This window comes from Camelina sativa, chromosome 7, assembly GCF_030686135.1.
Source record: "Camelina sativa cultivar CO46 ecotype springtype chromosome 7, ASM3068613v1".
Lineage (NCBI taxonomy): Eukaryota > Viridiplantae > Streptophyta > Magnoliopsida > Brassicales > Brassicaceae > Camelina > Camelina sativa.
In genome coordinates this window covers 20,460,527-20,488,167 of record NC_141886.1, presented here as the reverse complement: position 1 = coordinate 20,488,167, position 27,641 = coordinate 20,460,527, and the positions used below count along the sequence as shown (strand labels likewise).

The window sequence follows — 27,641 nt, the reverse complement described above, 5'->3', positions numbered from 1 at the left end:
AAGTATGAATCGTATAATGTCAATAAAACTGGTCCATCGTTTTTGCGGTTCAACAAAACAACCAACACCGAACAAAATGTAATAAGCATGGGGAAAGAAAATATGCTTCTTCCTCCTATCGTGGGAAAGACATGTTATTAACATTTTTCTCATAGAGCTTGGTTGTAGCTTTGGAATCTTTCAACAGCCATATATTGGTCGACATTTCTACATCAATCATGTTTTGGCTTTTCTTTTTTTTACTCACAGCCAAAAGATTTTTTTCTTAATTAATTTTTGTAACTGTAGAAATCTTTTTTCTATAAACACACATTATTTTTAAGCTTTTCAAAGTCTTAACTTCTAAAGCCAAAAAAATACTACAGGCTACAGCAATAAAATCTACTATATCAAAGTTATTGATGGGTCTGGGTTCGGGCCTACATCATCCGAAATAATAATGGTTCGTCGATAACCAACAAAATTCACAGACAAACCGGTTCTTCTTCTTTCAGAGTGTTTTTTTGTGTTTCAGAGAATTAACGTTGAAAAAATGAGAGTATCGTCGTCGCTTTGATCTGCAACTAAAATCGCCATTTGCAAAATTCAAAACCTGTAGAAGAGATTCAAAAATGGCACTACCTCCTTCGTCTCCTTCATCTTCTCCATCTCTTCAACGTCTCTCCACCTTCAAAAACCCTCCTCCTTCTTCACTCTCCTCCGGCGCACCACCGCCGCAACAACCACCGTCTTCTTCGCCGCTCGATTCTTTCGCCACCGATCGAATCCTTTCCCCGTTTCTCTCCTCTTCCTTCTCCTCCGCATCTTTCTCCTCCAAAGCTCTCGCTTCTGGATCTCCCGCTTCCACCGCCGAGCGTCTCCACCGAGCCATCGCCCTCCTCGATGCTCAGCTCCGTAATGACGTCATCTCTCGTCACCCTGAATTGCTCGCTCAGCTCTCTTCTCTTTCCCACGCCGATATCTCTCTCTCTTCTCTCCGATCCTCTGTCTCTTCACTCCAATCTTCAATTCGCCGTGTTAGATCCGATCTATCTGAACCGGTCCGGTCGATCCGATCCAAATCCGTTCAGCTATCTAATCTTCACTCCGCTGCTGAGTTGCTCTCTCACTCCGTTCGCACGCTTCGTCTCTCCAAGAAGCTGCGAGATCTAACGGATTCTCCCGATCCAGATAAGATCGATCTCACCAAAGCTGCGCAGCTTCATTTCGAGATCTTAACCATGTGTAAAGAGTACGATCTCTTCGGCATTGATGTTATTGATGAGGAAATCAAGTTTGTTACTGAGATTGGGGAGAAATTGAGGTCTGAAGCTATGAAGGGGTTGGAGAGAGGCATGGAAGGGTTGAATCAAGCTGAGGTTGGGACTGGTCTGCAAGTTTTCTATAACCTTGGAGAGCTCAAGCCTACGGTGGATCAACTGGTGAATAAGTATAAGGGAATGGCTGTGAAGAGTGTGAGCGTTGCTATGGACATGAAGGCTATTTCTTCTGGCTCAGGTGGTGGGTACGGGCCTGGTGGGATTAGGTCTAGCGGAGCACCGCACATTGGTGGCGGTGCTAAAGTTAGGGAGGCGTTGTGGCAGAGGATGGCTAGTTGTATGGAACAGTTGTATTCACTTGTAGTTGCCGTGTGGCACTTGCAGCGTGTACTGTCCAAGAAGAGGGATCCATTTACTCATGTCCTTCTTCTTGACGAAGTCATCAAGGTTCGGAATTTTACTGATTATTTAGTCCCCCATTGTTGATTCCTTAGTTTATAGTGTTGATCTCTCGAGGGTCAAGCTGCATTAGATAATTGAGATAAAGAGAGAGTGTTCTTGGATGAGTTTATACTGTCACCTGTTAAGTTCCGTCTCTAAGATTCTATCAATGCCCTGAGGTGCAAGCTGCATTAGATCATTACATGTTTTTTGCATTAAAAAGAAACTTGGCAATGTGTTTATGTGATGTCAGGGATGTTGATTAAATTAGATTCCTGCCTGATTTTCTTGTTTTATTGCTGACATGAAGTGTTTATATGCACAGGAAGGTGATTCTATGTTAACCGACAGAGTCTGGGATGCACTTGTGAAGGCGTTTACTAGTCAAATGAAGTCTGCATACACAGCTTCGAGCTTTGTAAAAGAAATATTCACAATGGGATATCCAAAGCTCGTTTCTATGATAGAAAACCTTCTTGAAAGGATTTCTTTCAACACGGATGTGAAGGGAGTGTTACCTGCTATTAATTTAGAAAGGAAAGAACAAATGGTTGCATGCATTGCAATATTCCAGACTGCTTTCTTATCCCTATGCTTTGGCCGCTTGTCAGACCTTGTGAACTCCATATTCCCTATGTCGAGCCGTGGGAGTTTACCTTCAAAAGATCAGATCTCACAGGTATTATCACACATTCAAGATGAGATTGAGGCTGTTCATCCAGATGCTCGTTTGACTCTTCTAGTTTTGCGTGAGATAGGAAAGGCCCTTAGTAACCTAGCTCAACGAGCTGAGTGCCAGGTATGATAAACTTCTTTTCTCTTATGTTTTTCTTCTCACTTGCCAAATTATTAGTACCCATTGTCCTTTTGAGTATGGATTTCATAAACTCCCGAAAGTATGGTCTCAATTTCTGCTTGTATACGATGTATATCATATAGGAAGTTAAGTTACATGCAGATGTATAAGGTAGAATGAGTACAAAGTAATAATTCATGCGGCAATTATAATTTCATCGAGACAGAAATTAAGAGAAATAGAGCTACATCTTCCTCTGAGATAATTGGGGCTAAGCAGTGTAAAGAAGTTAGACATGTATGCTTTTATGTCTGACATGTAACACAGCTACACTTATATTGCAGATTTCTACAGGCCCTGAGACGCGCCAGATATCAGGTCCTGCAACTTCAACACAGATCAGGAACTTCACATTATGTCAGCATTTGCAAGGAATCCACACACATATCTCATCCATGGTAGCGGACCTTCCTAGCATTGCTGCTGATGTATTGTCTCCTAATCTGGCTGCAATCTATGATGCGGCATGTGAGCCAGTTACACCTTTATTTAAAGCTATGCGAGACCAGCTCGAGTCATGCATTCTTCAAATCCATGATCAAAACTTTGGTGTTGATGATGCTGCCATGGACAACAACGCTTCCTCATACATGGAGGAGTTGCAGAGATCGATTCTTCACTTCCGCAGTGAGTTCCTTTCCAGACTATTGCCTTCCGCAGCGACCGCTAACACTGCAGGGACAGAATCGATCTGCACTAGACTAGCAAGACAAATGGCTTCAAGGGTTTTGATCTTCTACATCAGACATGCTTCCCTTGTGCGACCACTTTCAGAATGGGGAAAACTCAGGATGGCCAAAGACATGGCGGAGCTGGAACTAGCAGTGGGACAGAATTTGTTTCCCGTAGAACAACTCGGAGCACCGTACAGAGCTCTTAGAGCGTTTAGGCCATTAATTTTCCTGGAAACATCACAAATGGGATCGTCTCCTCTCATCCAGGATCTACCGCCAAGTATCGTCCTACATCATCTCTATACGAGAGGCCCAGACGAGTTAGAATCACCAATGCAAAAGAACAGACTGAGTCCTAAGCAGTACTCACTGTGGCTTGATAACCAAAGAGAGGATCAGATCTGGAAGGGTGTTAAAGCCACTTTGGATGATTATGCAGTGAAGATCAGGTCGAGAGGGGACAAAGAGTTCAGTCCAGTTTATCCTCTAATGCTTCAAATTGGATCGTCTTTGACACAAGAAAACTTGTAAGCTCCATGTGCTTTTTGCTACCGAGAACCAATAATCTTCTATTGCGGGTCTTTTTCGTCTCACGGAATTTTTCTTTAGTTGTAGTTACAATATCTCTCACATACATGTCATGTAAATCGAGATTCATATGTCATACCGTGGTTGGTGTCTTCAATGACTTCCATAATTTGTTTGAAGAGAAGCTCTTTGCTTTTTGTTTGTTTATGTCGGAGATCGAACCCTCTTCGGCTAGTTTCTAATGTTTAATTGTTGAAGCAAGATTAAGTATAGAGTAGTTTTCTTTATCTTCTTTTCGATGTTTGATAACAAAGTTCCGGGCCAAAGTTCATAAAATGTCTTATCGGACCAGAGAAATGTAGTCTTCTTCTCTGGCTTGTGTTCAAACTTCAAACTCAAGACCTGGTTTCCTAAAGACCTGGTCCAACTTCCCCAAAGTCTGACTTTGGCTTCAACCGGTTAAACACCCGGAAACTAAAACCAGAGCAAGGTAGATCGAAAGAAAAGTTAAACAGAGTTTTACTATGCAAAGAGGGGAGACGTATCCATCATATACATACCAAAGAGTATTTTACATAGCAAAATATATACAACAAAACCTGTCAACTATTTTAGGAACCACCTCTACCTGTTGTTTTTTTTTACATCTCTCTCTCGATTACAAAGTCAAACATGGATCAATTCCCAACGGAAATAGACCTCTCCCCTAAACCGAGAGGAGAACGTGAACGTTGACGCCTTTTGATCTCGCTAAGAACCCTCCTCATCTTCGGCTGCTGCAGGGACGGTTGCCTTATCTTCTCAAACTCTTTCTTTATCTTCACCACTTGGCTATGTATTATTGGACCGTCCTCGTTTCCATTATTGGTCTTGTTCTCCATCGCTACTCAAACCCGAGACTAAAGAAACAGAAACAAAAGAGAACCTCTTTATAAACTACGTTCTTCTGTGTACAAGACAGGACGACACGAGTTTTGTGTGAAGTAGAAGCGAAGTTAGGTTTGGTGGGCAACGCCAGATTAGTCTCAACTCCAGAATATAAAAACAAAGTAAGGGTTTTGTGATTTCAGAGAGACGACTCTTTCTATCTTTACCTATCTCTTGTTTTATAAACAAAACGTGAAGGACGGTGTTCGGTGAACTCTGGTTACGTGTCGGTAACGTTGAAACATTTGTGAAGAGTCTCCTAACGTATATCTTTAAATTTGACCTTTGTTTTAATAAGATTTGTTATTGGAAATTGGATAAATGAAAGAGTCGGGTTTTAAACGTTGAGAGACTAAAAAGGCTGCCATGTGGACGGACTCAAGTCGTTGGTCAATTAGAAGATTCTAGTGGATATCCCTTTTGAGACGTTTCTTTTGATCACTCGTTAATAGTTTATGCAAACGCATTACACTCGTGTGTTCCTTTTTTTTTTTTGGCCTTAAAGCTTACACGTTTCGATTACCATTATTTTTCCTCGGCTTTGGTCCATATCATCAAATTGTCCACTTTGACATTCATGGAATTGCCCCATACAAGGTGCTAAGTTCCAGTGTCTTAGACTTATCTTCTCAATAAGACAATAAGCCACGACGATTTTTTTTACTTTTAATCACAATAACCACTAGGGAAATAAAATTGCTAATTTTAGCAAATCTTTTGTATTTCATAACTACGGCCGGAGAGAGTCCATGAGATATATTAATTGTCTAGACTACAAGATGGACTGGAGCTATAATTTAGTTTGGTATCAGTCTCAAGTTTCTCTCTCGGGATATGACACAAATGATTAGATGTGATCTAGACTGTAAGCTCCAGTCAACTAAAACCATTTGCTTTAGCGGATAAACTCTTGCGAAGGTGATCAATCATTAAAAGTATTTTTTTTTGTATTGTGTCGTGTACAATGTTCTTTCTTTTATATTTTGACCAACAGAACATGAAGATTCGTATTATCCAAAGATGTCGATGTGGCAAATATAGGTTTTACAAAAAACAAATATGATATCTCTTCTGACCAACTAGATTCCAGTATCTTGGTTGGTAAATTGGTTGTAAAAAATTTCTATGCGTTTTAGGGACTTTTAAAAAAACATTTAGTCGTTTTAGTTATCATGTCTTTTTCAAACATTATTAGGTTCAACTACTTTCGGGTTTTAGTTTTTAAAATAATATAAAAATGAAAGCATGAATTAATGTGTTGAAAATGTGATCATATTAATATTCTGATGTTCAAATTTTTTTTTGTAGTTAAATAACGATAAAGTAGAGTTTCATTTATGATTAAATTTATCCGAAAATATCAAATAAATATTTTAAAGAAATGGAAATTATTTATTTGACATAGAAAATCGAAAATTTTATGTTATTTTAAGAATATTTTCTTTTGATATCTTCAAATGTAAATATCATTTTTTGTAGTTTTAGTTTATGAAAGAAAAATATTCAAGTTTGTGTTTATTATACAAACTCAGTTATTTTTTTTTAACACGATTCATGATCTGATCGGACCCGTCCCCTACCACCGGATAAATCTCGGGTTTAGACACGCCGCTAAAGACAATAAAGGAGCGGGACCACTCAATCACAATGATCAATGATGGGCTTTTGGGATAAGAATGGTTGAAACATTATGGGAAAAAAATATTAAAAGTGTACAGTTGGGTTTTGATGTTGTAGTGCATCATCATTCCCGTGGTGACCCAAATTAAAAACACAAAGGAAGAAGAAGAGAATATAAATTTGGAAGAAGAACGATTCAGAAAAACGAATAAAAACTCCTTTTGGATTGTTTCCGCTTCAGCTTCAACTTTGATCATCCACACAGATCACAGAGGTAGGTATGTCGATCCATTACTGTTAATGATCCCACTGATACGTATTATATATTCTTTGTTCAACTTATTATTACTTAGTTAGATCTCCATATTTCTTCTTCAATGATTTGGTTTGTTGTCTTGAGATGTGTAACCACCAGTTTTGCAATTAGGTTCAAGCATTGCATCCATAATATCAATCAAACCGCGTATACAAAAACTCTTGTGATTTTTCTTTTAATACATCCAATCTCTGTGCTATCCTTGTTTAAGTCATAATTTAGACGTTAGTCTTAAGACTTTAGTTACGAGACCAATTGATTACGTTAAATAATCAGAACTATAATACCAAAACTGTCAGTTTTTCTTTGTAAATACAAAACCAAAAACTAATTAAGCTCAAACATTGTTTCACACTTTCGCTTCTCGCTTGGGTAAATCTCATTTTTATTGTACTAAAACGTAACGTAAAAGCAATATACTATAAGCAAAATATGTTTTTCTGATCTCTTTAATAAGTGGTCTAGTAAATCATTTTCACTACATGGTTTGATGATTATACCGCATTAAGGAAAACATTGTTTTAGTGAAACGCACTGGCGGATCCAGACAAATATTTTCACTGGGGCACAAAACATATATTTTTAGAATATTAAAACTATATAGTAAAACATATTTAAAAATATCTTTTTGATAACTTGAATTTGCATCTTTAATGAGCCAAAGTTTTAAAAGTATATTTTTCTATTGGTATAGAAATATATTTAAAAAATGTTAATTAGAAAATACACAATTACAAACTTACAATTCAGTATAAAATAGACATTTAGATTTTATCTAACCATATCACACAAACTTAAACCCTAAAAAATAATAAATTATTTATAAACTAATAATAGTTTTAATGTTACTAATTTGCTAGTTTTAGTATTATTTTATTAATTAAGTATAGTACAGTAAAAAATAATTTATTCAAAAATTAAAATAGAAATAGAAAAATTAAACAAAACTAAAATATAAATTTACTAAAGAAAAATAAAATTAAATAGAATAAAGAAAACGCAAAATACATCTAGTAGGCAAAAAAGGAATTAAAAGGAAATGACTAACAAAGACATAGAACAAGTATAAAATTGTAACCCCAAAAAAGAGAAAAATAAAATAGAACAAAGAGGCAAAAAGGGTTGAAACTCCCAACCGCATGATTCTCATGGGTGCCTATTTGCCAAATGAGCTGAAGGACATAACTACAGATAACCATTAGCTAATTTTTAAAAAATAGTATAGGGCACGTGCCCCACCTGCTTATTGTCTAGATCTGCCCATGGTGAAACGCCTTGGTAAATGGTTTCTAGTAGATTAACTCTTTATATCGCTCATGACTCGTTAGCGAAAGTCAGGAAATGGGAAACGACAAAAGAACTATGAAGGTTGAAATTCCTGCTGATGGCAATTCTGCGGCAGAAGCAGGTGGCTCCGGCGGGCTAACCCGTCAGACAAGTATGAATAAGACCAATTGCCTTTGCTCGCCAACCACTCACCCTGGTTCTTTCCGGTGTAGGATGCACCGAAGTCTTTCACTGCCACGTACCAAGAGTATCGAGGCTGCATCTCTATCGGATCTTTCATCCAAGCCAGTGGATTACCCTGGAGCCGCTAAATAGATTCATCCATGATACATGGATCAAGGGCATTGCAATTGCTTGTTGTAACTTGTAATTTAATCAATATGTGGAGCATTAGGTTTTTTTCAACAATATGCATTGTAACCTTGAGCTGGTCTTTTCTAAAAAAGATGAATAAAACTCAAGTTCCATTCTCTTTGGGAAGAGATTAAAAAATGTTCACAAGAGAAACTTGGATGCAACTTTCAGGGAGCTGATCGTATTAGAAATTTAGAAGTAATTAGCGTACTCATATATATAAATAGTACATATCCGAGGGTTAGTGAGTAGAGACTGAAGTCGAACCTTATTTGTAACTTTATATGATTAATACAATGAAATATCTATATACAAGAAGGTCCCAATCTTGTAGTGTATTGACTATATATATTTTGGTCTCTTAAGTCATCTCAAAGGGCAGATAATCAAATAATGAGAGACAGTTACAAAACAGACATGGCTTGGTGCTAGATTGGCAAATCAATCAAAGTACTACTCATGAGTCATGACTCATCTTTCAAAAGACTACAAAGCCATGACAACTTTGAGAAATGCTTGTAAATTTATTTTCTTCCAAAAAGTGAAAAAAGTGAAAAGAAAAAAAAAATCTGTTGATTGAAAGAGAAACATTGATGGATGTGTCATAAAATGTGGAAGAGGAAATGAATACGAATAATGCTTGTTGGTTTAATTTTGAAACAGTCGAAATCGTTTTATCACGAAGAGCCCATGTTGTCTCTTTAATTTGGGCGGTGCTATGTTTTTCACTTTTTTGTTTGGTATGGAATGTGAAAACACCATAGTGTATAATGAAGTAGATTTGTAAAGAATTTTCCCATATTGGTAGATAGCTAGTATAAAGTATAAACACTATTTATTTCAGATGCCAAATCCGATCTAATACTTTCTCATACTCAAATAAGTTTTGGATCCAACCAACACTCTCTTTATGTTTTACCAAAGACAACCACAATTTTATATTTATCTAAGTTTTTTGTCAGTAACATACTGCAAATTTGTTTTTTTGATGGTGATATAGCGACGACACAAATAGGAACTACTAGATTACATGTCTCAGTCAAATAAATCATTTTTTTCCATAATTTTTCTTTCTGATAACAGATTATAAATGAATTAAGTTTCAAAAAGGTGAAAACATCAACTGATTAGGTGAGATCCGTAAATGGAAGTTGTTGTTGAACAAGAATGATTTGAAATCAAGAATTCTTGTTAGAAATAGTTGGAGGTTAGTACAAAAACTTGGAAACTTGTTTAGTGAGAGAGAGCCATGTGATAGGTGACATTATTATAGAAAGTAAATCGTGATATGTAAACTTAATGCATATCAAATCCAAGTTTGTTAAGATATCCTGTCTAAACAAATAAGTGCAAATTATTATTCAAAAAATGTAAAATATTTTGAAACCTAAAACTTTTTCCTAGTGAATTATGAACATGATCTTTTTATTTTTGGGTGTAATGAATACGACAACAAGGAATAAATTGGAGATATGTACTAATCATAACCAGTAGCAGCCAACAGAGACAGAAGAGGAAGATTTTTGACTTTTACTCTTTCACAAATTTTAGAATAATCAAAGTTCAAAACCAAAAAATATCCTCAGGTCATTTTCTTTGACCTTTCTTCGAACCTAAACATGTGTCTCATAAGAATCCAACTATGATTTTTAATTTCTTATAACAATATTATTTATCATCTTGGAGATTTCAATGAAGTTACAAAGAGTGAAGCGAGGTTTTAACATTTTCTTTCTTTTACTCTAAGATACCTAAATAACAGTTTTGTAAATTTAGTTTTTGACGTTGGAGTTTCTGTTGATGGACAAAAACTTGCTGAACATCTTCTTGGGACGGCCAGGGATTGCACAAAAGGCCTTAAACCGAGACGGAGTTCTTCCTCCGTCTTGGTTCATGAACCTCTCGTCTACCTCTTCATCTTCAGCTAGCTTGCTTCTTAGTGTCCCTGAGAGCTTTGATTTAGGTGATTTGAGACCCGAGACGCTCCATTGATCGTCCGGTGCTGCCATGCTTGTTGTCGTGCTGAAAGCGGCTGCATTTGGGTTAGAAGGGTCGATGTTGTGTGCAGCTAGGAGTGCTTTGATGTTGCTTGGCAATTCGGTCATCTTGCCTTCACCGTTGTTCGTTGCTGCAGCGGCTCGTGCCTGCTCGTAGAAGAGGACTTGGACCACTACTCTCAATGGAAGCATCTCGTTCTGCGCCGCGTGCATACACGCTTCCATTGACAGTTTCTTGCAGTCCAATACTCTACAAACTCTCTTCCTTTCTGATTTATTCAAATTCTTGTGAGCCTGCAAACAACAGTGACACACATCAATTAGATAAAAATCGCAAGATCATTCGTTTAGTATATGGTACAAGGATAAGAACTGAACCTTGAGATATATGTCAATGGCTCTGTAGAGATCATCATGATCAAGTCTTGAGAACTCAGGGACACTCTCAGCTAACGTAACAAACTTCGAGAGCGGTAGATTCACGTCTCTAGCAATCTGTTGGAGATATCCATCCACAAGCTTAGCTACCTTAAGCTTTGAGCTATGAGAGGCAGAGGATGATCTCCTACTCTCTTGGAACTCAAGATCAATATTCTCAGCCGAACGAGATCTTCTTCTTCTATCCATCATTCCCTTTTTACCTCTTATAGGGCTTGTTGGTGGACTAGCCTGTCCTTGGACCATAAACTGTTCCAAGATAGTCGCGACAATGTCCACATCGTATAACATTTCTGATTTGTATGACATCGGAGGTATTAACAAATCGCTAACCGTTGCTTCTTCTAGCTGAAGAGCTACTCTTCTCGCTAGTTCCATTTTGGAAGAAGTTGATGCGTTTAAGATATTTGCTGCTTTCAAGAGTTTAAGCAAGAAACTGCAAGAAACCGCGCCTTTCTCAGCAGGAAGCAAGCTAATAATGGATTCCAACAACAACCTATTCTTCGATGAAGTATCCGTATCCGAATCTGAGTCAGAATCCGTTTTCTTACCGACTAGTTTCCTGTTTCTTTGTAAAGTAGGAAGCCATTTAGAAGCGTAAACTCTAAGGGCATCACCTATAAGACTTGCCTTTACCTTGCCACCAGATTTAATAGCAATCATAGTCCTCCAATAAAGATCTATCCCTAACTCCGCGATATCTTCAGCCCACCATCCTCTGCTCAAAACAGCGGCTCTGTTAGAGGACATGTCATCATCCCTAACCCTCCTTGAATGACTATGTGAGAGAGACACTTTGGATGGATGAGACAAGACCTTAGAGGCTATAGCTTCAATGCACCTACTGGTGATGGCTAGATCTTCAGACCACAGAGGAAATGCCTTTGTGGTCTGAAGTGTGACTATGGAGTCTCTCCATCCATTAAGGGTACAAGAGTTCAAGAAGACTTCAAGCTTGTACACCAAGTTACCTTTCTCCACTTCCTCTGACATCTGAAGATACTCTGCTGCACATCTCGCTGCTACGATGTTGTAAGCACTGATCGTTATCGTTATTCCGTAGCAGAACTTGGCACAGAGCTCAAAAGCCTCCACTCCTCCTGGGAACTCTGGAAGTTGGATGATGGATTCTGGAGATTCAGAGCACATTCTCTGAAGCCTTAAGCATTTGGAGAGTAGTGGAAACTGTAGACAAGGAGAAGAATATTGAAATAACTATCTCCAAGAACAAGAACAAGAACAAGAACAAGAACAAGAACAAGAACAAGAACAAGAAAGGTTTAGTTATTACCTTGTGAAGAAGATATCTGCTTCCTGACACTTCAATTGTAAAATCACTGGAAACTTCAGAAGACACACATCTGCAAGTAACAAAGCAACAAATTTTCAGCTTTTTACTTAACATATATAACCAAAAGATTTTACTAATTTTTGTTACTATTTTACCTTAAATCCTCTGAAGTGTAGAAAGTGTCAGGACGAGATCCAAGTTTCATAAACTTCATAGCTGATTTACGATAGTAATTAGCTTGAAATCTTCAGAAATTGTTATGCATAATGGAGAAGCTCCAAAAAGGGTTTCTTTTGCTAAGACACAAAACCTTGAAGAAGAACAGGTCCGACAAATCTCTCCTGTCTGCAAGTTCAGACAAAAAACAGATCAAAATGTTGTCTGAGAGTTTTGTTTCTTGGAGGAAAAAAAAGTCAGATTTTTTTTTTTTTATTCTAAAGAGATTGTGTCATTGTCGTGAGTGGTTTTAGTTAGATATATAGAAAAAAGGGAAAAAAAGAAGAAAAAAAATATAAACCCAGAAAAAAACTGAGGCCACCAAAACTAAAGTTCATGTCCATTCAATCAAATTCCTTATACCCAATCTGATATGGACATACAAACAAAAAGAATCAAAATCAATGCAATATAAGAAAAAAAGAGAGATAAAGAAGATAGAAACTTAGATAATCCTACACATCACAACCCACCCAAAGTTCCATCAATCACAAAAAGATAACAAACGAAACTCACACACCATAACAAGCATGTTCGTCAATTCCCATGCATAAACCAGAAGGGAAAAAAAAAAAGAAAATATTCACTTGGATATGAACCAAACACTCACTTAAGATATCTTTGTGTATGTTTTCTCTAGCTAGTAGTAGCTAAGGCAAATTTCCCAGAAAACCCTCTTCACCAATCATTCAAAGATTAAAAGAGAGTAACAAAAGAAAGCAGAGTGATCTACTTTACAACTTTTCTTTGTTTTTCTTGTTTTATGTTAAGTTCTTTCTTCTTTAATATATATTTTATATTCTAGGTAGGGATTTTGTTGATACAAAAATATTATTATTAATTTTGCTGATGTTTTTCTTTGTTTTTTTTTTGTAATTTGTATTTTGGGGTAAAAAATGGTGCTAAGGGCTATTCGCCAGCGTGCAAAGCGAATCACCAACCCCACGTGCTTCTGCTCATTCCCCACCTTCTCTCTTCCTCATCATTTTTATTTTTTTTCACTCTTCTTCACACTTACATTTGTATAAAAATATCTCTAGTATTTAAACTGCTATAGTGATATATTGATATGTTAGAATTTACATGTACCATGTATGGTGGTGATACAAAACTTTTCTTTGCGAAAAGAAAATTCCAACTTGATGTAGCGACGTCTCGATTTTGCAAAATAACTTACTTTTTGCAAAAAAAAAAGATAAAAATACTAATAATCATTGTTTTTTTAGGTTTAACGTACGAGAAACATATAATTTGCATGCTAATAGACACGATAATGAATGTTTTGCATACCTAGACGAATAGTAGAAAAACTTATGATTATTTGATAGTAGTATATCGTGGACTATTGTTAGGTTAGAATTTATGATTTAATAATGTTGAATTGGCTCCAGATAAAAAGTATATGTAACACAGCTTTCTTACATTACATCTATTGGGCTCTTGAATTTATTGTTCTTATATTGTAACTGGATTGTTTTTCATAATTAAAATATATACCAAGTATATATAGTGCCAAGTAGTGTTTAATGTGAACAGTACTGATCAGTGTATATCAATGGGATATGTAAATATATAACCAATTAAACAGAAAAACGTGATATATGTATTTAATTGCTTGGTGATATATAACATGTATATTTATGAAAATGACATGACACGAGCGAGAGTGTGAATACTAAATTGATATCAATAATATTATTGTTCTATAATGAAATTGGTCCACATCGGTTTTACGTCCAAGTCAAATAAGGCACTATAATTTGCCATTTACGTTCTCCTCCTAATTTACATTTTTTGTCATCGTTCTTACCTCTTAAAATACATTTGACATTTCATGTAATTTACTTTTTGTTTTTATTTATTTTTATTATAAAAATAAAATTAAAAATCATTAAACCATTATAAAAAGATTGGATTTTAAGCAGCCATATAGTCCATACACCTCATCTTATCAAAGAGGTTATAATATCAAAGTGCGACAATGAAATCGACAATAACCTCTTTTTTCGTCTAGTCTTTAATGAGTGTACACACTTTATGAAGAAAGTAGAGAAAAATATATAGTATATGCATTTATAAATATCATAAGCAAATAAAGATGTATGTGAATGAAAGGTGATGGATGAATAACAAATGTCGCATTGTCTTTCTCACATCTTTCCTTTTTAGATATGAATATATAAAACATAGAGGAAAATGGCGAATTTACCCATGTATGCTATAGTATTATCAAGACTAAAGTGTAGGCATGCTCATAGCAAATCATTGAGAGTAGGTTACTTTTGAAAGAAAGACAAAATGTTAGTAAACTTGATCATCTCTCTGCAAATAATTACTTTTGACTGAAATAATGCAGATTGCATTCTACCCTTTCTTTTGAAGTTTACAAAAAGAACAAATATATCTGCATAATATAAGATTGATTCGTGTGAATTCTGGTCAAGACTAAAAGTTAGGGAGCCTAACATTAACTATACGGTCTAGAGAAATAGGTCCTATATTTGATGGGTTGACACTTTTAACAGTTCAAGTGGAGTTCACTTATATATTAATATATCATCTTTCCGTTTCATTTGATTCTTGTCATCGAGGTTTCTATTTCATCATATGTCTAAATTTAAGGGGGAAAAATTATAGAGTTTGATCGGTAACGTAGTCAAAGCTGTAAGTTTTTACGGAATAGTGCAAAGCTGCAAGAAAGAGCTGTATAAAAAAGCTGAGACTAAAACTTTTAATAAGATTTTTGGTAAAGTTTTTGTGATTGGTAAAAATTCAAAATGTACAACTTGTAATACTTTGTTTGTGTTACCAATCACTGCCATAATATACATGATCTCAATCTTAGTAGAAATCATAGGTTTAAAGAAAGATATATATCCTTTTCTCGATTAAGCTTCCCCAACACATAACATTTATTGGATGATAAAGATCAAAAGCATTCCACTTTTGATGCAATGCTTCAAAATATCATCACAAACCAAAAAATTCAAAAAGAAAAAAAATCAGTTTTCAAAAACGTTAAGGAAACTTACAATGGCCAATCGTATGTAGCTATATTTGTTGTTGTTTCCTTCCCAGAAAGGTTTTGTTGTACAAACTATGGTTCAAAACTTAAAATTCGTTCAGTGAAAAGATGTATGGACTTTGGTATAGAATCTCTCGATTTAACGGAAAAAAAAAACTTATATTGTGGAGAGAGATGATGATGCAGAAGAAAGTTGATCTTTGTTTTTATTACCAAATGAGGAGAAGTGTGCGTTGAAATGAAGCTTAACAAAAGATATAAATATATATATAAATATATATATAAATTTTGTCTTTGATAGAGCCAAAGATGATATATATGGCTTAAGTTAGAAAGCACAAGACTTATGATACAAACAACAATGTCTCATGACTTGTCAGAGTCGGTTCGTTTAAACTCCCAAACTAGCACCGGTGGTTGAGGGAACACAAATATAAAACCCGTCACGGCTTAGGACCGGTATTGTCGACCTATGAGTGTGACGAGAGACTGTCTTGGATCAATCAGTGGCCACTTAAGGACGAGGGCTAGAGGGGGCCAATGGCATTGTGGATATTAACGTGGTACAAACAAGGGTGTTTTGGGGATTGCATCAAAGGTTACTGTCGTGATGTCAACTCTACGTGTGAAAGAAGACGAAGAGATTTTGTGTGATTTTTGATTTTATTTGATTAAATGTTAATGTAACCCGAGTGGGTGTCTTTGGCCGACAGTGCCTGCTTTGGGTGGTCCCTTTGTGGCTGTGGGATCCAGTATGTCCCAATTAGAGATCCTCCACGATTGGAGCTGAGCTGGATTTTGTACTCCTCCTTGTATAGATGATAGATCTCGTATTTTATTTATTTAGTTTTGGCCAAATTTGCTGTCTTACCTGTGAAGGAGATAAAATGGATATATGATGATTTAAGTTGTTTGGAAGCATTTAGAAGATGAATTTTTAATTTGGTTATTACTTCAAAAAAAAATGTTTGATAAATAAGCTTAACAATATATCTTACCACAAAATGAGTTTGCACGCAACATTTAGTTGCCCCAAGAATATGAAGTCACTGAAACTAGCTCAAACAACATCATGCTCCTCTCGTGGAGCCCGTTCTCGCAAACTCGTGAAGTGAAGGATAGGAGAGGAGAAACGATTTTGGCTAAAACTTATGCTTGGACGAATCATTTAGGGACATGTATAAAATTGTTTGGGTGAATCACTATGACGTGTAACTACTTAATTAGGTGAACCTGTTATGGAAACACTTTATTTATTTATAATTTCTCAAACTAATACGAGAGATGATTGATTTGACCATATCTTGTAGCGATTCGAACTACTAGATGGATAAGATTATTTTCGGCATGTGTTACCGGGATGCCTAGTTACATGGCCAATTGATACAAATAGAAAATATCGTTGATGACACGGCCTTCATGTCATATAACCCAAAATCTTTTTAAGTTGCTAATCATAGTTTGGAAATAGTTAAATCACTCTTACCCTTAAGGGTGGTCTAAGGGCATCATTACTGGAGTGACGGCTGAACGTAAAATAATTTTTTTTTTTTTTTACAAATTATTATTATTTATTTATTTATTAATTTTTATTCTACTGAACAAATGACACATGTCTTGTTTGATCTGAGAATCGTTTCTCAAGTGACTGTGGAAAGAATCTTCCAATGGAAATGGTCTAAGGGTTTCTCTAAAGAAACAAGACACCTTAGAAAATTTAGACTAATTCATCTTAATTATGTAAACCTTATCTTCTTCTTACGTATTAGGAGATCAAATCTGTGATTGATTCGTCGTTCTCAAAAAGATAGATAAACATAGCGCAAACAAATGTTCATTCTGCCAATATGCATGTGTAAGAGACATAAACAACAGTAAAACTAAAAATACGTGACAATACCCGAGTGTCTCATGTTCATGCAATCTATCTCTTAACTTAATATGCTAGTCCGAGCCAAGTTGTTTTTATACGTTTTATACGTATTAAAATGTGCGGCCTATACAGAGTTTTTTTAATGTACAAAATACTTTATATGATTGGTGTCAAATGTATGCAATTGCAACAGTTCGAAGACGTAACAACATGCATATGCAAAATCAAATCAAGCAACAAATATTATAATTACGAATTCTTAATAATCTGTAATAAACTTCGAGAAAGATGTTAGATCATCTCCAATGGTGGGATCCAACTATATTTATAACTGAAAAATGCAAATCTCAAAATTTAGATACTTAAGAATATCCATTAATTTTTCTATACTTTAATGGTAGAACACCTAATTGAAGATCTAAAAATTTAAATTTGAAAAAACTTGTGTATGACTAAAAAGAAGAATACTTGTTAGACACTCTAAACAAAAGACATTTTACCAGTCAATGTTAAAACCATTCCATCAACGAGTTCTGCAAATGATCGAGCGGTTTATGTGATTCTTGTAAGGACCAGCCTTGTGTTGTTCGATGTTTTGACCATAGAATGTTTCTTTGCCATGGATGTAACGATAAGTTCCATGTTGGTGGTGGTGTCTCTTCTGAGCATCATAGAAGGGATGATGTGGCGTACTACACCGGGTGTCCTCGTACTAGATATTTCGCGGTTGTGTGGGGTTTTCGAGTTATGGATGATGATGATTTTTCGTTAGAGGAATCTTTACGAATGGTTAAACCTAAGGGACGATCCGAGATGAACAAGGTGTGAATCTTGTTTTGTATATAGATTCGTTACTACATGACAGTAGACCAAGAGGGAACCACAACGATCTTGATTTATAGGAAGAGTCCTCAACCCACTCGATAAAACCACTAGGCCATATGCTCTTGGTTGTTTTGTATATATGTTTAAGCTTTGTAGATGAATAGATCTCGCCGTGTAGAGAAGCTAGTTTTGTCTTGGAACAGATTCTTGAATTGGAGAAACTTCAGCTCAAGGAAGAGAATAATGGTTTGTCTTTAATAGAACGAGCTGATCCATCTCCATTGGAGCTTCCAATGAAATCTAAAGAGCGGTTAAAGGATCTTCCACAGACCGGAAAAGAGCTGATTGTTGATTTTTCACACTTTTCCTCGTCTTCTACACTTGGTGAGTCCTTTTGGGAATACAAAAGTCCATATAATAAGAACATTCAGGTTTATTTTATATTATACATTACATAGTCTCATTGTGGAACCATTAGTTACATGAGCTTAGCTCTGTTTCTTGCGGTTGTGGCATCAAAATCTACAAGACATTGGAGTTTGTGAAGAGACCGTTTGCGAATATGATGACTTCCATTTACCTGACATTGATCTCACTTTCAGAAACTTTGATGAAGAGCAATTTGGAGCTCATCCAGAGCCGATTGCAGACAGTAACAACATGTTCTTTGTTTCTTCCTTAGACAAGTCAAGCAAGGTTTGAAATCTCTTCTAATACTAAATCGGTATTGCACTTTCATTTCATAACCTAAGGTCTCTTTACCTTTTGATGTGTTTCAGATGAAGACTTATTCTGGATTATTTAATTTCCTTGAGCAAAAAGAGTTGTCTACTGATGCAGCACGAGCTAGCTGCTTGGAACTGTATAGCTTACTTTCTTTGAAGCTCTTTTACGGCTTAGTATCGATACCTTTATTTTTGTGTGTGTGTAAAGTATCTGAAACTTTTTATTTCCATCAGTGACTACTGCAGATCTTCAACCCTGCTTGATGAGCTTGTCATTCATCAAAGACTTCCGATTGTTTAGAGACACAACCTCATTCATCATCAGTTACCTTGTTTGGAACAACCAACCTTGTTATATATTTCAAAAGGACTTGGATCAGTGATAATTGTGTGCGTCTCCGATCGGTCAAAAGTGATGATTCAAAGGACTCATATATAGTTGCAGGTAACTAGAAACAAGATGAATTAGCTCGAGATTAGATTAAATCGATTGATTAAAAATAAGCCAGTAAGGCTTTACAAGTATAGACTGCAGTAGAGAGAGTACAGATTGCAGCAAGTCACCAAACAAATAATGAATCATATTACAACACACTAGACAGACAGACATAATCCAACAAAAAAAATCATAATTACAACACACTAGACAGACAGACATAATCCAAAAAAAAAATCATATTAGACACTAGATAATTTGCACTAATCAAAATCAAATCAAGAAAAGAGGGGTTGTGAGAGATCATAAAGAGGATGACCAAAAGCTTCAAGTGAGCCCGAGTTGTCGTTTCCCAGTAGTACAGGCGGAATCATCGGCAGAGATTGCCCTTGGTTCATCAAACCTAATGGGATTTGCGAGACATTCCCATTCTCATGGTTAAGCAGAAACATGGAAAACTGGTTGTTTGGTTGTTGTGGAAGCAGATATTGATTGATCGTATTCCTAGTACTACTACTACTCGCTCCTTGATTCATCTTCCTCTGTTCCTGAACTTCAACGAGAGCACGAAACCTATCTTGTAATCTGGTTACGTTACGTTCCAAGGACTGAACCACTCCGGTGACTTGCTCACCCGAGTAATTATCAAACCTAGGGTCCCAAACTGGAAACTTGGATACACGTCTCGGTCTCACCAGTTTCTTCTTGTTGGATTTTGCGAGAAACTCGTTAAGATCGACGCTTTTTTTGCGTCGTTTCGTCTTGCTCAATGCAGCGTACCTTAGAGCGATGGCTTCGACCTTCTCCCTCTCTTCTGGATATGTCTTAAGCGTTCCATCGGCTCCGTAACAGATCACGCAGAGTTCGATTGCACAGAGCACAGAAAGCTCGCGAGCTTTCTTAAACAAAGTAGCTTGTCTTAAGATTGTAGAAGAAGAAGAAGAAGAATTAGCAGAATTAGGTTTCCTTGTTTTCATCGTCTTCATCTTGTTCGGTAATCGGTGGTGTTGATGACTGATGAGAAGAATTAGCAGAATTACAAGAATTAGGTTTTCGTTGTTTCCTTTCTTTAAGACTTTGGATATAACAACATATATAGATCATATTAATAAAGCCTCGGCCCAATATGTAGGCCCAAAGTTAAGATTAGAAAAACAAAAAAAAAAACCATGATGATGTGTTCGTAACCACACGCGCGTTTATCGAATCTGACATCTGGTTCATCTCCAACCACACTCTATTTTAAAGTCAAAACTCTATTATAGAGTAACATTTGTTCTAACTCTACTTTATATTTTACTTTAAAATAGAGAAAATGATTGGATTGCTCTATATAAAGCAACTCTATTTTCACCTATATTTTTTACACTAACTCTATTTTCAATTCTAAAATAAAGTAATACATTAGAGGAAAAAAATACTCTATTTTAGAGGAAAAAATAGAGTAACACATTTTGAGACGGTCTTATAAACCAAACCTACTCCAAACTTTCTAACAATAGCGATGCATGATCCAAATAAATGTGACACTATTTACTAAAAATTAGGCTTACAAATCTTGTTTTTTACTCGTTTTGTCACCTGTACAGACTATTCTTAAGAACTGGGTCTGCCTCTCAACATGAATTACATAAATAGATAGGCACGATTATATATATGTATACCCTCTGTGGCTCTCATCGCAAACACATGACTGATTTCGAATTGAACTTCCATATAAAGAATTGAATATCAAAGTCTTTCTTCAGCTGCTTCTCTTCATTGCAACTTCCACCAAACTTCTTCTTTTGTACCATAAGCTTCTTCTTTTCTCTTGCCTTGAATGCGAAATGCATATTCAGATTCTCTGTTCTTCCAGTTTATTTTTCCTTGAGCAAAGAGTTGTCTACTGATGCAGCACGAGCTGCTTGGAACTGTATAGCGTACTTCCTTTGAAGCTCTCTTAGTTTGTCCATCAATTCTTGGAACGACGGTCTACACTGCGGTTCACTGCACAGATATCTCAACTCACATAAGCTGCTGCTACATTTACTCTATAACATATTTATCAAACGCAACTGTGAATGACTTTAGTAGCGTGTATCAGCTAACAGTTTGGGTAAATCTGTAAAAGCGAATCACTATTTCTTGATGATCAATGTTCAGATCTACAACTTTTAGTCACCAACTAACTGCCTACAGTGGTGTCGGTTGAATGAAAAACTATACAAGATCTAAAATGACACCAAGACTCACACCAATCATTGTACCAAACTATAGCCTTCCTATGGGGCCATAAAAATCTGGAAAATTTCAACACAAAAAAGCATAAACCTTGAAGTCTTTACACTCGCTAATAAAGCCTTGAACAGGCTAACTACATCACTATATGTGTTTGAGACCCATGGAATTCGAAGGATCGAACTGCGGAGTAAATATCTTATCAAACTTTTGTTTACTCAAGAATTCCTAAACAGTAATCAATTATTCCAAAGTTTTACTTTTACCTAATAAGAATCCAAACTCGATTAATTCCAAATTCAAGGGTTTGCAACATTCCTACATTCGTAGTTTTCCTAATTTCTATGTTCATTCATGATGCAAAAATGAGGTTTAGTTCAGTTACTGCAGAAAAGCAGAGCGTGACATATTACAGATTTTTTGTTTTTATGAATACCAGGATTTGGTGCCTCCTATATGCAACCACTATTGAAGACCGAAGCATAAGTGAGGCTACTTGTGTCTAGCAAGGTATTCATAATGTTAAAACATATTAGTTGTACCTATGCCAGCAGCTTTCCATTAAAGAAATCCACTGAGGGTCAACGTCCTTTGGAACTTCCAGCCTCTGGTTCATGAACCCCACTGCTCCAATCACCTGCAAGTTTCTCAATAGACTTCTCTTCATATTTGTTTTACTGTGGGAGTGTAATATATACAAGAACAAAGAGGAGACAGTAAAAAGCAAGCTTTCTTCAGCAGAACTCATGTTTAGCATGTTGCAAAACAACCTTTGAGTTGACCAGAAATATCATCAACTCACTTAACTTGCACATTTTATAGGTAGTTTTACTATAGTAAGATAATTTACTCTACTGTTTTCCATTGGTACTAAAATAGCCAAAATGGGTAGTCAACTTACTTAAACTATGTACATCTTTCTTTCTATGGTTGATGGAAACTAAATGCATATTAGAAACCAATTTAGCTGTAGTATTTTGTGACGTTAAAATTCTTCTTACTAATATGGCCTTGTATATCTTCTGAGTACGATATGGCTAAGTTTTGGATTTCCCTAATCTAATTTTCATTCGGAGACGATGTTGACATATTTCCTTCAAGTGGAAACTATACCTGCATAGCATTTAGATTTTCCCATGGGATCTTCTCTGTTACAAGCTCCCATAGTACTACTCCAAAGCTATAAACATCGGACCTGCCATTTACAGAGTAGGAAGAGCATCGTTAGAGTTGAAAGCTAGATCAAACAACAAGCAAAGGAAGTTAATCAAGCAAGGAAAAAGAGATTATACTTTTCATCAGCAGCCTCATTCCGAAGAACTTCTGGTGCCATCCATTGCGGCTGCAGAACAGATAAAAAACAATGAAATTCATTGTGAGAAATTGATTTCATAGAAAGAATAAAATGGGAATCAGTTCAGTAAGAGCCTATGAAAAGTACCGTTCCCCTTCCGTTTGTAGTGAGATACGTCTCATGCTTGATGCGAGAAAGACCAAAGTCAGCAACCTGTTAGAGCTGCGCGTTAAGTTAACTATGACAAACACGCTTTTTACCCTAAACCTATTTTCTGGTTTATTCACAAAGGCGAAGCATTATCAAAAGCTTCATTTCAGAGTATAGTTGTATGATTTTACATTTTACTTTAAAGTCTATTTATCAGACGACTGTTTACATACAAGATACAACTCAAGTTCTGACTTCTGACACAGGGGAATTATCAACCCTAATTATTGACCTAGACTACTATATCAACTCATCTCACGAAGAAAATTAATCAAACAATTTGTTTTAATTGGGGACATTCAAATCCAGTTCACCCACCAAACTCATGTCACCTGCTAAACCTGGTGGGAGTGGACAGTATTTTGTTTTTCTTGTTTTTAGCTCCATCAGAAGTACTATAGGTATAAGTATAAAGTTACTGATTGCCCCTATTAAGGGAAACTATATGACTTCAATAATGGAAACAATACCTTCACGGTCCAGTTTCGATCAACCAGTAGGTTTGACGACTTCAGGTCACGGTGAATGATGGGTGGACTACAGTGGTGAAGATAATTCATGCCACGAGCCTGTGGGAAAGACACAATCAAAGAGCGAAAAAGAAAGATATGCAAGGCAAATGCAATAAAGAACCAAAAATAGAGCAGCCTATACTTAGAAAACCGTGGAGACAACTGGAAAATCATGTGTATAATACTTACAATGTCTGCGGCCATATGGATACGTCGCCTCAAATCCAGTTTTGACTTGTTCCTCGGCAGCAAACGAAAGAGACTTCCACTGCAAATAATTTCGAAAGATTTAGAATCTAGAGTGAGTCAGTGTTTTGGCCCCGGCGTCCAAAATCCGTAGTGATATGTAATATTCGCTAAAGAGAAGGGGTCAGACCGTGGAAGAAACTCTGTCACTATACAAAGACGCTGAGGTGATGCCACAGCTCCCATAAACAGCAGAACGTTTGGATGTCTAAGTCTTTTCATCAACGATACCTTCAAGATAAAAATAAGTCCAGCATAAGAAAGATTACATAGGCTAATAATCTCTGAAATGATATAATTTTTCCGGGAAGACGCAATTTTGGAAGAAAAATTCGTACAGAAAAACTGTGGTAGTTTGGGAACGATTTTGGTGTATGTAAATATGAAAGACAGAAGGCAGGTATTACTCGCTTAAACCAAGTAAAATCTTAATGGTCTTTTACCAAACATGCTTTAAAAAAGCGAGAGGAAATAATAATACCTCTTGTCTAAAAGATGTAATGATCTCTTCAGAATATTCTTGTTTGGAAAACACCTTTACAGCCACATCCTGCATTGACATTAGCAACTCTCAGTAATTTACTTTTTTTTTAAAAGTTTAGTGAATATTTCATGGAGGCTTGTGAAAATCAATGATGCATATTTCTACAACGTCAACAGATGACAAGAACGTACAGATCCAAACCACAGACCATGATAGACAGTTCCACATGAACCTGTATGTATAAAGAAGGAAATTATAACGAGCACGTTAGCAGACCAGAAAGAAGAAATCCACAAAAATATGTATGATGTCTTGAAGGATTGATATGTCTTTCACAATAGAGATCATCTTTGTCAAATGAGTACATCACCTTGCCCGATTTGTTCTCCAATTGTCAAATCCTCCCATAAGATTTCATAGTCCAAACAGTCGCTATCCGTATCAACCTTGTTCATAACACCGCTGCTGGTACTTCCACAGCTGCTAGCGCTGTTCACACTAATAGAACCCACAGCCTCGTTATTGGCAGGCTTATTACTTTCACATGTCTTGCTTTCAGACTTACTATGATGAGCTTCTTCGTGTGGTTGTACATTCTGCACCCACGGCCACACAGAATGAGCACGCCTTCTTTCCAAATCTTCCTGTTGATTCCCTTTCCATGGCCATGAGAACCCTTTCTTTACCATCCATTCTTCAGTTTTTGAGGTAAGTGTCTTAGGGACAACAGAGTTTCCAACATTTTCATCACTGGAATCTCTGGAGGGTTTCGAAGAAGACTTCTCTTCGTTACATAAGAACACACCAAAAGGGGGTTGGATCAAATTCCCTCTAGGTGTGCTAGGGCCACTTGTAGCTGCATCCTCAGCAGCATCGAAGAAACCCTGATCAGACTGATGACTGTCCACATCCCCACCCTCGCGGTGTGCAGCGTTATAATTATCACCTGCTCGCATTTTTGACTTGACCTTGTTGCCCACCTTGGATGCCTGAAAGTTACACTAGAGTAGTCAAAAGATGCAACGGGGTAGAAGAAGAAAAAGGTGAAGAATTTGCAAAACCTAGAGCTGCACTAACCAAATCTGAAATCTTAGATGCTATAGCGACTTGTATAGGCTGCTGAGAATCAAGGCCAAGTTTCGATACAACAGCATCTTTGGAGTCAAGACCAAACCTAGACGCAACACCATTGGTCCCCCGGGTAAAGCTCGTCTCCCCTTCTTGCCACCTTGTTTTAGCTGGAGGAACTTTCGGTCGTTGAAAAAGTGCCGAATCGTTCGTGATACATATGATCCCGATAAGAGAACCATCATCATCATAGAAAGGAGAAATCGTAGTCACAACAGAAAATCTCTCTCCTGATTTGTTCTTGACAGGAAACTCTCCAGTCCAACTCTCTCCACTACTGCAACGCTGAAATATATTTTGCGCAACAGCAGCGTCCTGACCATCTACAAGTATATTAATCGAGTCCTTCCCTAGTGCTTCTGCAGCTGAGAAGCCATATAGCTTTTCCGCCATCGAGTTCCTAAAAACAAACCATACCAACACGAATTTGAGAAACTATACTAAAAACGATACCAACACTCTCTTATCTATCAAAATTCTGAATCTGAACAACATATCAGGTAACTAGAGTCTACACTAATCTCAAATCTATCAATTCTAAATAATCAAACTCAAAGCTCCTGAAACTATATGAATCCAATTCACAATCCTAGCAATTGAAAACTCAATCTCGATTCCACAAAAAAAAAAAAAAAAACCACCTACTCACCAAAAGATAATTTGGCCATTAAGATCGAAGACATGAACAGCTTGAGCCATAGACTGCAAAATATTCAAATACTGTTTATCGTTGAACTTGCCTGCCGATGGTCCTCCTCCTCCTCCCTCGCCGCAACCACCAGAAGAAGAAGCTGGGGCTTTCGTGTGACTCTCCTTGCGTAACGGAGAAGCGTGACGGAACGATGCGGCGCCAGTATTTCTCCATAAGGGAGTTCCGTCTCCAGTGTTGCGCCTCGAAGGACGTTTAGGAGAAGAAGAATGCGAACGACGCTTGATCTCAGCTGAGACTTTGAGCTTAGACATCTCTCGTTTTAGATCCTCTTGGCTTTCTTCTAGCTCTCGTATCTTCTTCAACAGCTTATCTGCTGGTGGATTCTCCATTTCCAATTTGATCAAATCTGATAAAGCTCAGAGATATTCAGTTTGAAATCTGGGATTTTTTGAAGACTAAAGGGGAGTCAACAATTTTTGGAAACCCTTTTTTTTTTTTTTTTTTTAAGCTTTATCTTTTGTTTTTGCTTCTTTTTGAATCCCTAATTTTCTGTTTTTGTTGTTCTTACAATTTTTTTTTCAAAAAAAAAATTCTCATTTTTTCTTTCATTTTCTTTGTTTTATTTATTTTTTCTGTCAAGTTGTTTAAAAAGAAAATAAAAATGGTTTTTCGATAACGCCTAAGTGATATATAAATTTATGGAATTGGCCAAATATATTTTCAAAATAAATATATGGAGAAAAAAAAATACAAGTGGTAGAGCAGTTTGTACAGTACTTTTTGAAATCCTATTTGGAGAGATTACTGTATAATGAATTTATAATATTTTATTATATAAATTTTAGTTTTCAAAATTAGTAATTCATATAATCGCGACATGTATTAAGTATATCAATATATTTTGATATATATAAATATAAAATTTATATAATAATTATAAGAAATTAAAAAATCTTAAAAATAAAAGGATTATAATTAATATTGTTGAAAGTATATAAAATCAAAAATAATCTATTATATCACTAATTCTAGTAGGAAAGTTTTAGATTAAATTACTAAATTCATTTGGTTTGCTCACCAACCTCTTAGAGCTTAAGGTTTTTAAAATTTATCCAAAATCCAACTTACTTCAAGTGGTGTTTGAAAGTTCTTATAAACCAAAATTTCAGTTGAGTGTTATTGTACTACGTTCTTGCAACTTGGAGAAGGTTCCTCAATTTCTCCTACACCAGACAGATTTGCGTCAAGTTGTTCTCTCCGAAAATAAAATTTCTGGCAAGTTTACTTCATCGTTGTTGGAGAAGAATAAGAAACTCGAGGTTTTGCTTCTATAGAATAATTCTCTTATGATATTTCACCTACCGAAATCTTTTCCTGAATGTGTCAGTTAATGAATTCAGTCATCTACTTCAAGAAAATATAATCAATATACTTCATACATGTCGCGATTATATGAATTACTCAAAACTAAGGTTTATATAATAAGATATCTATCCCGTTTAAAATCATTGTAATATTTCATCTTAAGAACATGTAATCCTATGTAGCACAAACACATGACAATTATCTATAACGCGAATAGAAATATGTAGTATTTTTATTCCATTTTTTTGCTAAAGTATTATTACAACATATTGAAAAGTTCTTAATATACAACCGTAGCTTGCTGAAAAGATATAATATTCCAACACGCCTTAGAAATATATTACATGTATTACTTCTACGATTTTTTTATAACATATATATTTGTTTAGAAATATATATTGCATATATTACATTACATATTGATAAGTTCTTAATATCTAAC

At 36.1% G+C, this 27,641-nt stretch overlaps 6 protein-coding genes and 1 pseudogene across 9 annotated transcripts; 3 read left to right on the top strand and 4 right to left on the bottom strand.

Moving 5' to 3' along the window:
- The first annotated feature begins 122 nt into the window (after positions 1-122).
- LOC104701411 (conserved oligomeric Golgi complex subunit 5) lies at positions 123-4,028 on the top strand. The gene is made up of 3 exons (XM_087458957.1): positions 123-1,706; positions 2,026-2,499; positions 2,841-4,028. The coding sequence occupies exons 1-3, from the start codon at positions 612-614 to the stop codon at positions 3,759-3,761; spliced, it is 2,490 nt and encodes an 829-aa protein (XP_087315083.1). The 5' UTR covers positions 123-611; the 3' UTR covers positions 3,762-4,028.
- Positions 4,029-4,263: 235 nt separating this feature from the next.
- On the bottom strand, positions 4,264-4,781 carry LOC109133128 (uncharacterized). The gene has a single exon (XM_087458958.1). It carries the CDS (start codon positions 4,637-4,639, stop codon positions 4,436-4,438), a length of 204 nt encoding a protein of 67 aa, XP_087315084.1. The 5' UTR covers positions 4,640-4,781; the 3' UTR covers positions 4,264-4,435.
- Positions 4,782-6,424: 1,643 nt separating this feature from the next.
- Positions 6,425-8,330, top strand: LOC104701410 (uncharacterized). Its single transcript, XM_087458969.1, has 2 exons — positions 6,425-6,583; positions 7,950-8,330. Exon 2 carries the CDS (start codon positions 7,963-7,965, stop codon positions 8,221-8,223), a length of 261 nt encoding a protein of 86 aa, XP_087315095.1. The 5' UTR covers positions 6,425-6,583; positions 7,950-7,962; the 3' UTR covers positions 8,224-8,330.
- A 1,578-nt stretch (positions 8,331-9,908) lies between these two features.
- On the bottom strand, positions 9,909-15,592 carry LOC104701409 (BTB/POZ domain-containing protein At1g67900). Of its 3 annotated transcripts, none has more exons than XM_087458966.1 (5): positions 15,237-15,592; positions 12,144-12,333; positions 11,989-12,058; positions 10,638-11,882; positions 9,909-10,553 (listed from the first exon to the last, which is right to left on the bottom strand). In XM_087458966.1, the coding sequence occupies exons 2-5, from the start codon at positions 12,200-12,202 to the stop codon at positions 10,035-10,037; spliced, it is 1,893 nt and encodes a 630-aa protein (XP_087315092.1). In that variant the 5' UTR covers positions 12,203-12,333; positions 15,237-15,592; the 3' UTR covers positions 9,909-10,034. The 3 variants fall into 3 exon arrangements, with proteins under 3 accessions (XP_087315092.1, XP_087315093.1, XP_087315094.1); XM_087458967.1 differs by lacking the exon at positions 15,237-15,592 and adding an exon at positions 12,815-12,993; XM_087458968.1 differs by lacking the exon at positions 15,237-15,592 and adding an exon at positions 12,725-12,961.
- Positions 15,593-16,834: 1,242 nt separating this feature from the next.
- LOC104704722 (putative zinc finger protein At1g68190) lies at positions 16,835-18,953 on the top strand. Its single transcript, XM_087458542.1, has 6 exons — positions 16,835-16,905; positions 17,651-17,924; positions 18,092-18,358; positions 18,420-18,623; positions 18,707-18,789; positions 18,887-18,953. The coding sequence occupies exons 1-6, from the start codon at positions 16,835-16,837 to the stop codon at positions 18,951-18,953; spliced, it is 966 nt and encodes a 321-aa protein (XP_087314668.1).
- A 164-nt stretch (positions 18,954-19,117) lies between these two features.
- Positions 19,118-20,923, bottom strand: LOC104704721 (agamous-like MADS-box protein AGL103 pseudogene; annotated as a pseudogene). The gene is made up of 2 exons (XR_015561995.1): positions 20,776-20,923; positions 19,118-20,163 (listed from the first exon to the last, which is right to left on the bottom strand). The product of XR_015561995.1 is annotated as an agamous-like MADS-box protein AGL103 pseudogene (transcript).
- Positions 20,598-26,491, bottom strand: LOC147941500 (uncharacterized). The gene is made up of 13 exons (XM_087458956.1): positions 25,832-26,491; positions 25,132-25,582; positions 24,425-25,043; positions 24,246-24,286; positions 24,052-24,120; positions 23,701-23,801; positions 23,514-23,592; positions 23,283-23,381; positions 22,750-22,815; positions 22,601-22,650; positions 22,422-22,503; positions 21,851-21,945; positions 20,598-21,077 (listed from the first exon to the last, which is right to left on the bottom strand). The coding sequence occupies exons 1-13, from the start codon at positions 26,221-26,223 to the stop codon at positions 20,948-20,950; spliced, it is 2,274 nt and encodes a 757-aa protein (XP_087315082.1). The 5' UTR covers positions 26,224-26,491; the 3' UTR covers positions 20,598-20,947.
- Between the last annotated feature and the right edge of the window lie 1,150 nt (positions 26,492-27,641).

What these genes read in the sequence shown, in the direction of transcription:
- LOC104701411 (XM_087458957.1), top strand. Translation starts at nt 612, where the DNA reads ATGGCACTACCTCCTTCGTCTCCTTCATCTTCTCCATCTCTTCAACGT. An exon ending in TTCTTGACGAAGTCATCAAG is followed by an intron (nt 1,707 to 2,025) that starts GTTCGGAATTTT and finishes TTATATGCACAG; the next exon opens with GAAGGTGATTCTATGTTAAC. An exon ending in CTCAACGAGCTGAGTGCCAG is followed by an intron (nt 2,500 to 2,840) that starts GTATGATAAACT and finishes CTTATATTGCAG; the next exon opens with ATTTCTACAGGCCCTGAGAC.
- LOC109133128 (XM_087458958.1), bottom strand. Translation starts at nt 4,639, where the DNA reads ATGGAGAACAAGACCAATAATGGAAACGAGGACGGTCCAATAATACAT.
- LOC104701410 (XM_087458969.1), top strand. Translation starts at nt 7,963, where the DNA reads ATGGGAAACGACAAAAGAACTATGAAGGTTGAAATTCCTGCTGATGGC.
- LOC104701409 (XM_087458966.1), bottom strand. Translation starts at nt 12,202, where the DNA reads ATGAAGTTTATGAAACTTGGATCTCGTCCTGACACTTTCTACACTTCA. An exon ending in TACACTTCAGAGGATTTAAG is followed by an intron (nt 12,059 to 12,143) that starts GTAAAATAGTAA and finishes TGTTACTTGCAG; the next exon opens with ATGTGTGTCTTCTGAAGTTT. An exon ending in GCAGATATCTTCTTCACAAG is followed by an intron (nt 11,883 to 11,988) that starts GTAATAACTAAA and finishes CCTTGTCTACAG; the next exon opens with TTTCCACTACTCTCCAAATG.
- LOC104704722 (XM_087458542.1), top strand. Translation starts at nt 16,835, where the DNA reads ATGACACATGTCTTGTTTGATCTGAGAATCGTTTCTCAAGTGACTGTG. An exon ending in GACGATCCGAGATGAACAAG is followed by an intron (nt 17,925 to 18,091) that starts GTGTGAATCTTG and finishes GTAGATGAATAG; the next exon opens with ATCTCGCCGTGTAGAGAAGC. An exon ending in CGAGCTAGCTGCTTGGAACT is followed by an intron (nt 18,790 to 18,886) that starts GTATAGCTTACT and finishes TATTTCCATCAG; the next exon opens with TGACTACTGCAGATCTTCAA.
- LOC147941500 (XM_087458956.1), bottom strand. Translation starts at nt 26,223, where the DNA reads ATGGAGAATCCACCAGCAGATAAGCTGTTGAAGAAGATACGAGAGCTA. An exon ending in TGGAGAACAAATCGGGCAAG is followed by an intron (nt 24,287 to 24,424) that starts GTGATGTACTCA and finishes TTATACATACAG; the next exon opens with GTTCATGTGGAACTGTCTAT. An exon ending in AAAATCTAAATGCTATGCAG is followed by an intron (nt 21,946 to 22,421) that starts GTATAGTTTCCA and finishes AGAAACTTGCAG; the next exon opens with GTGATTGGAGCAGTGGGGTT.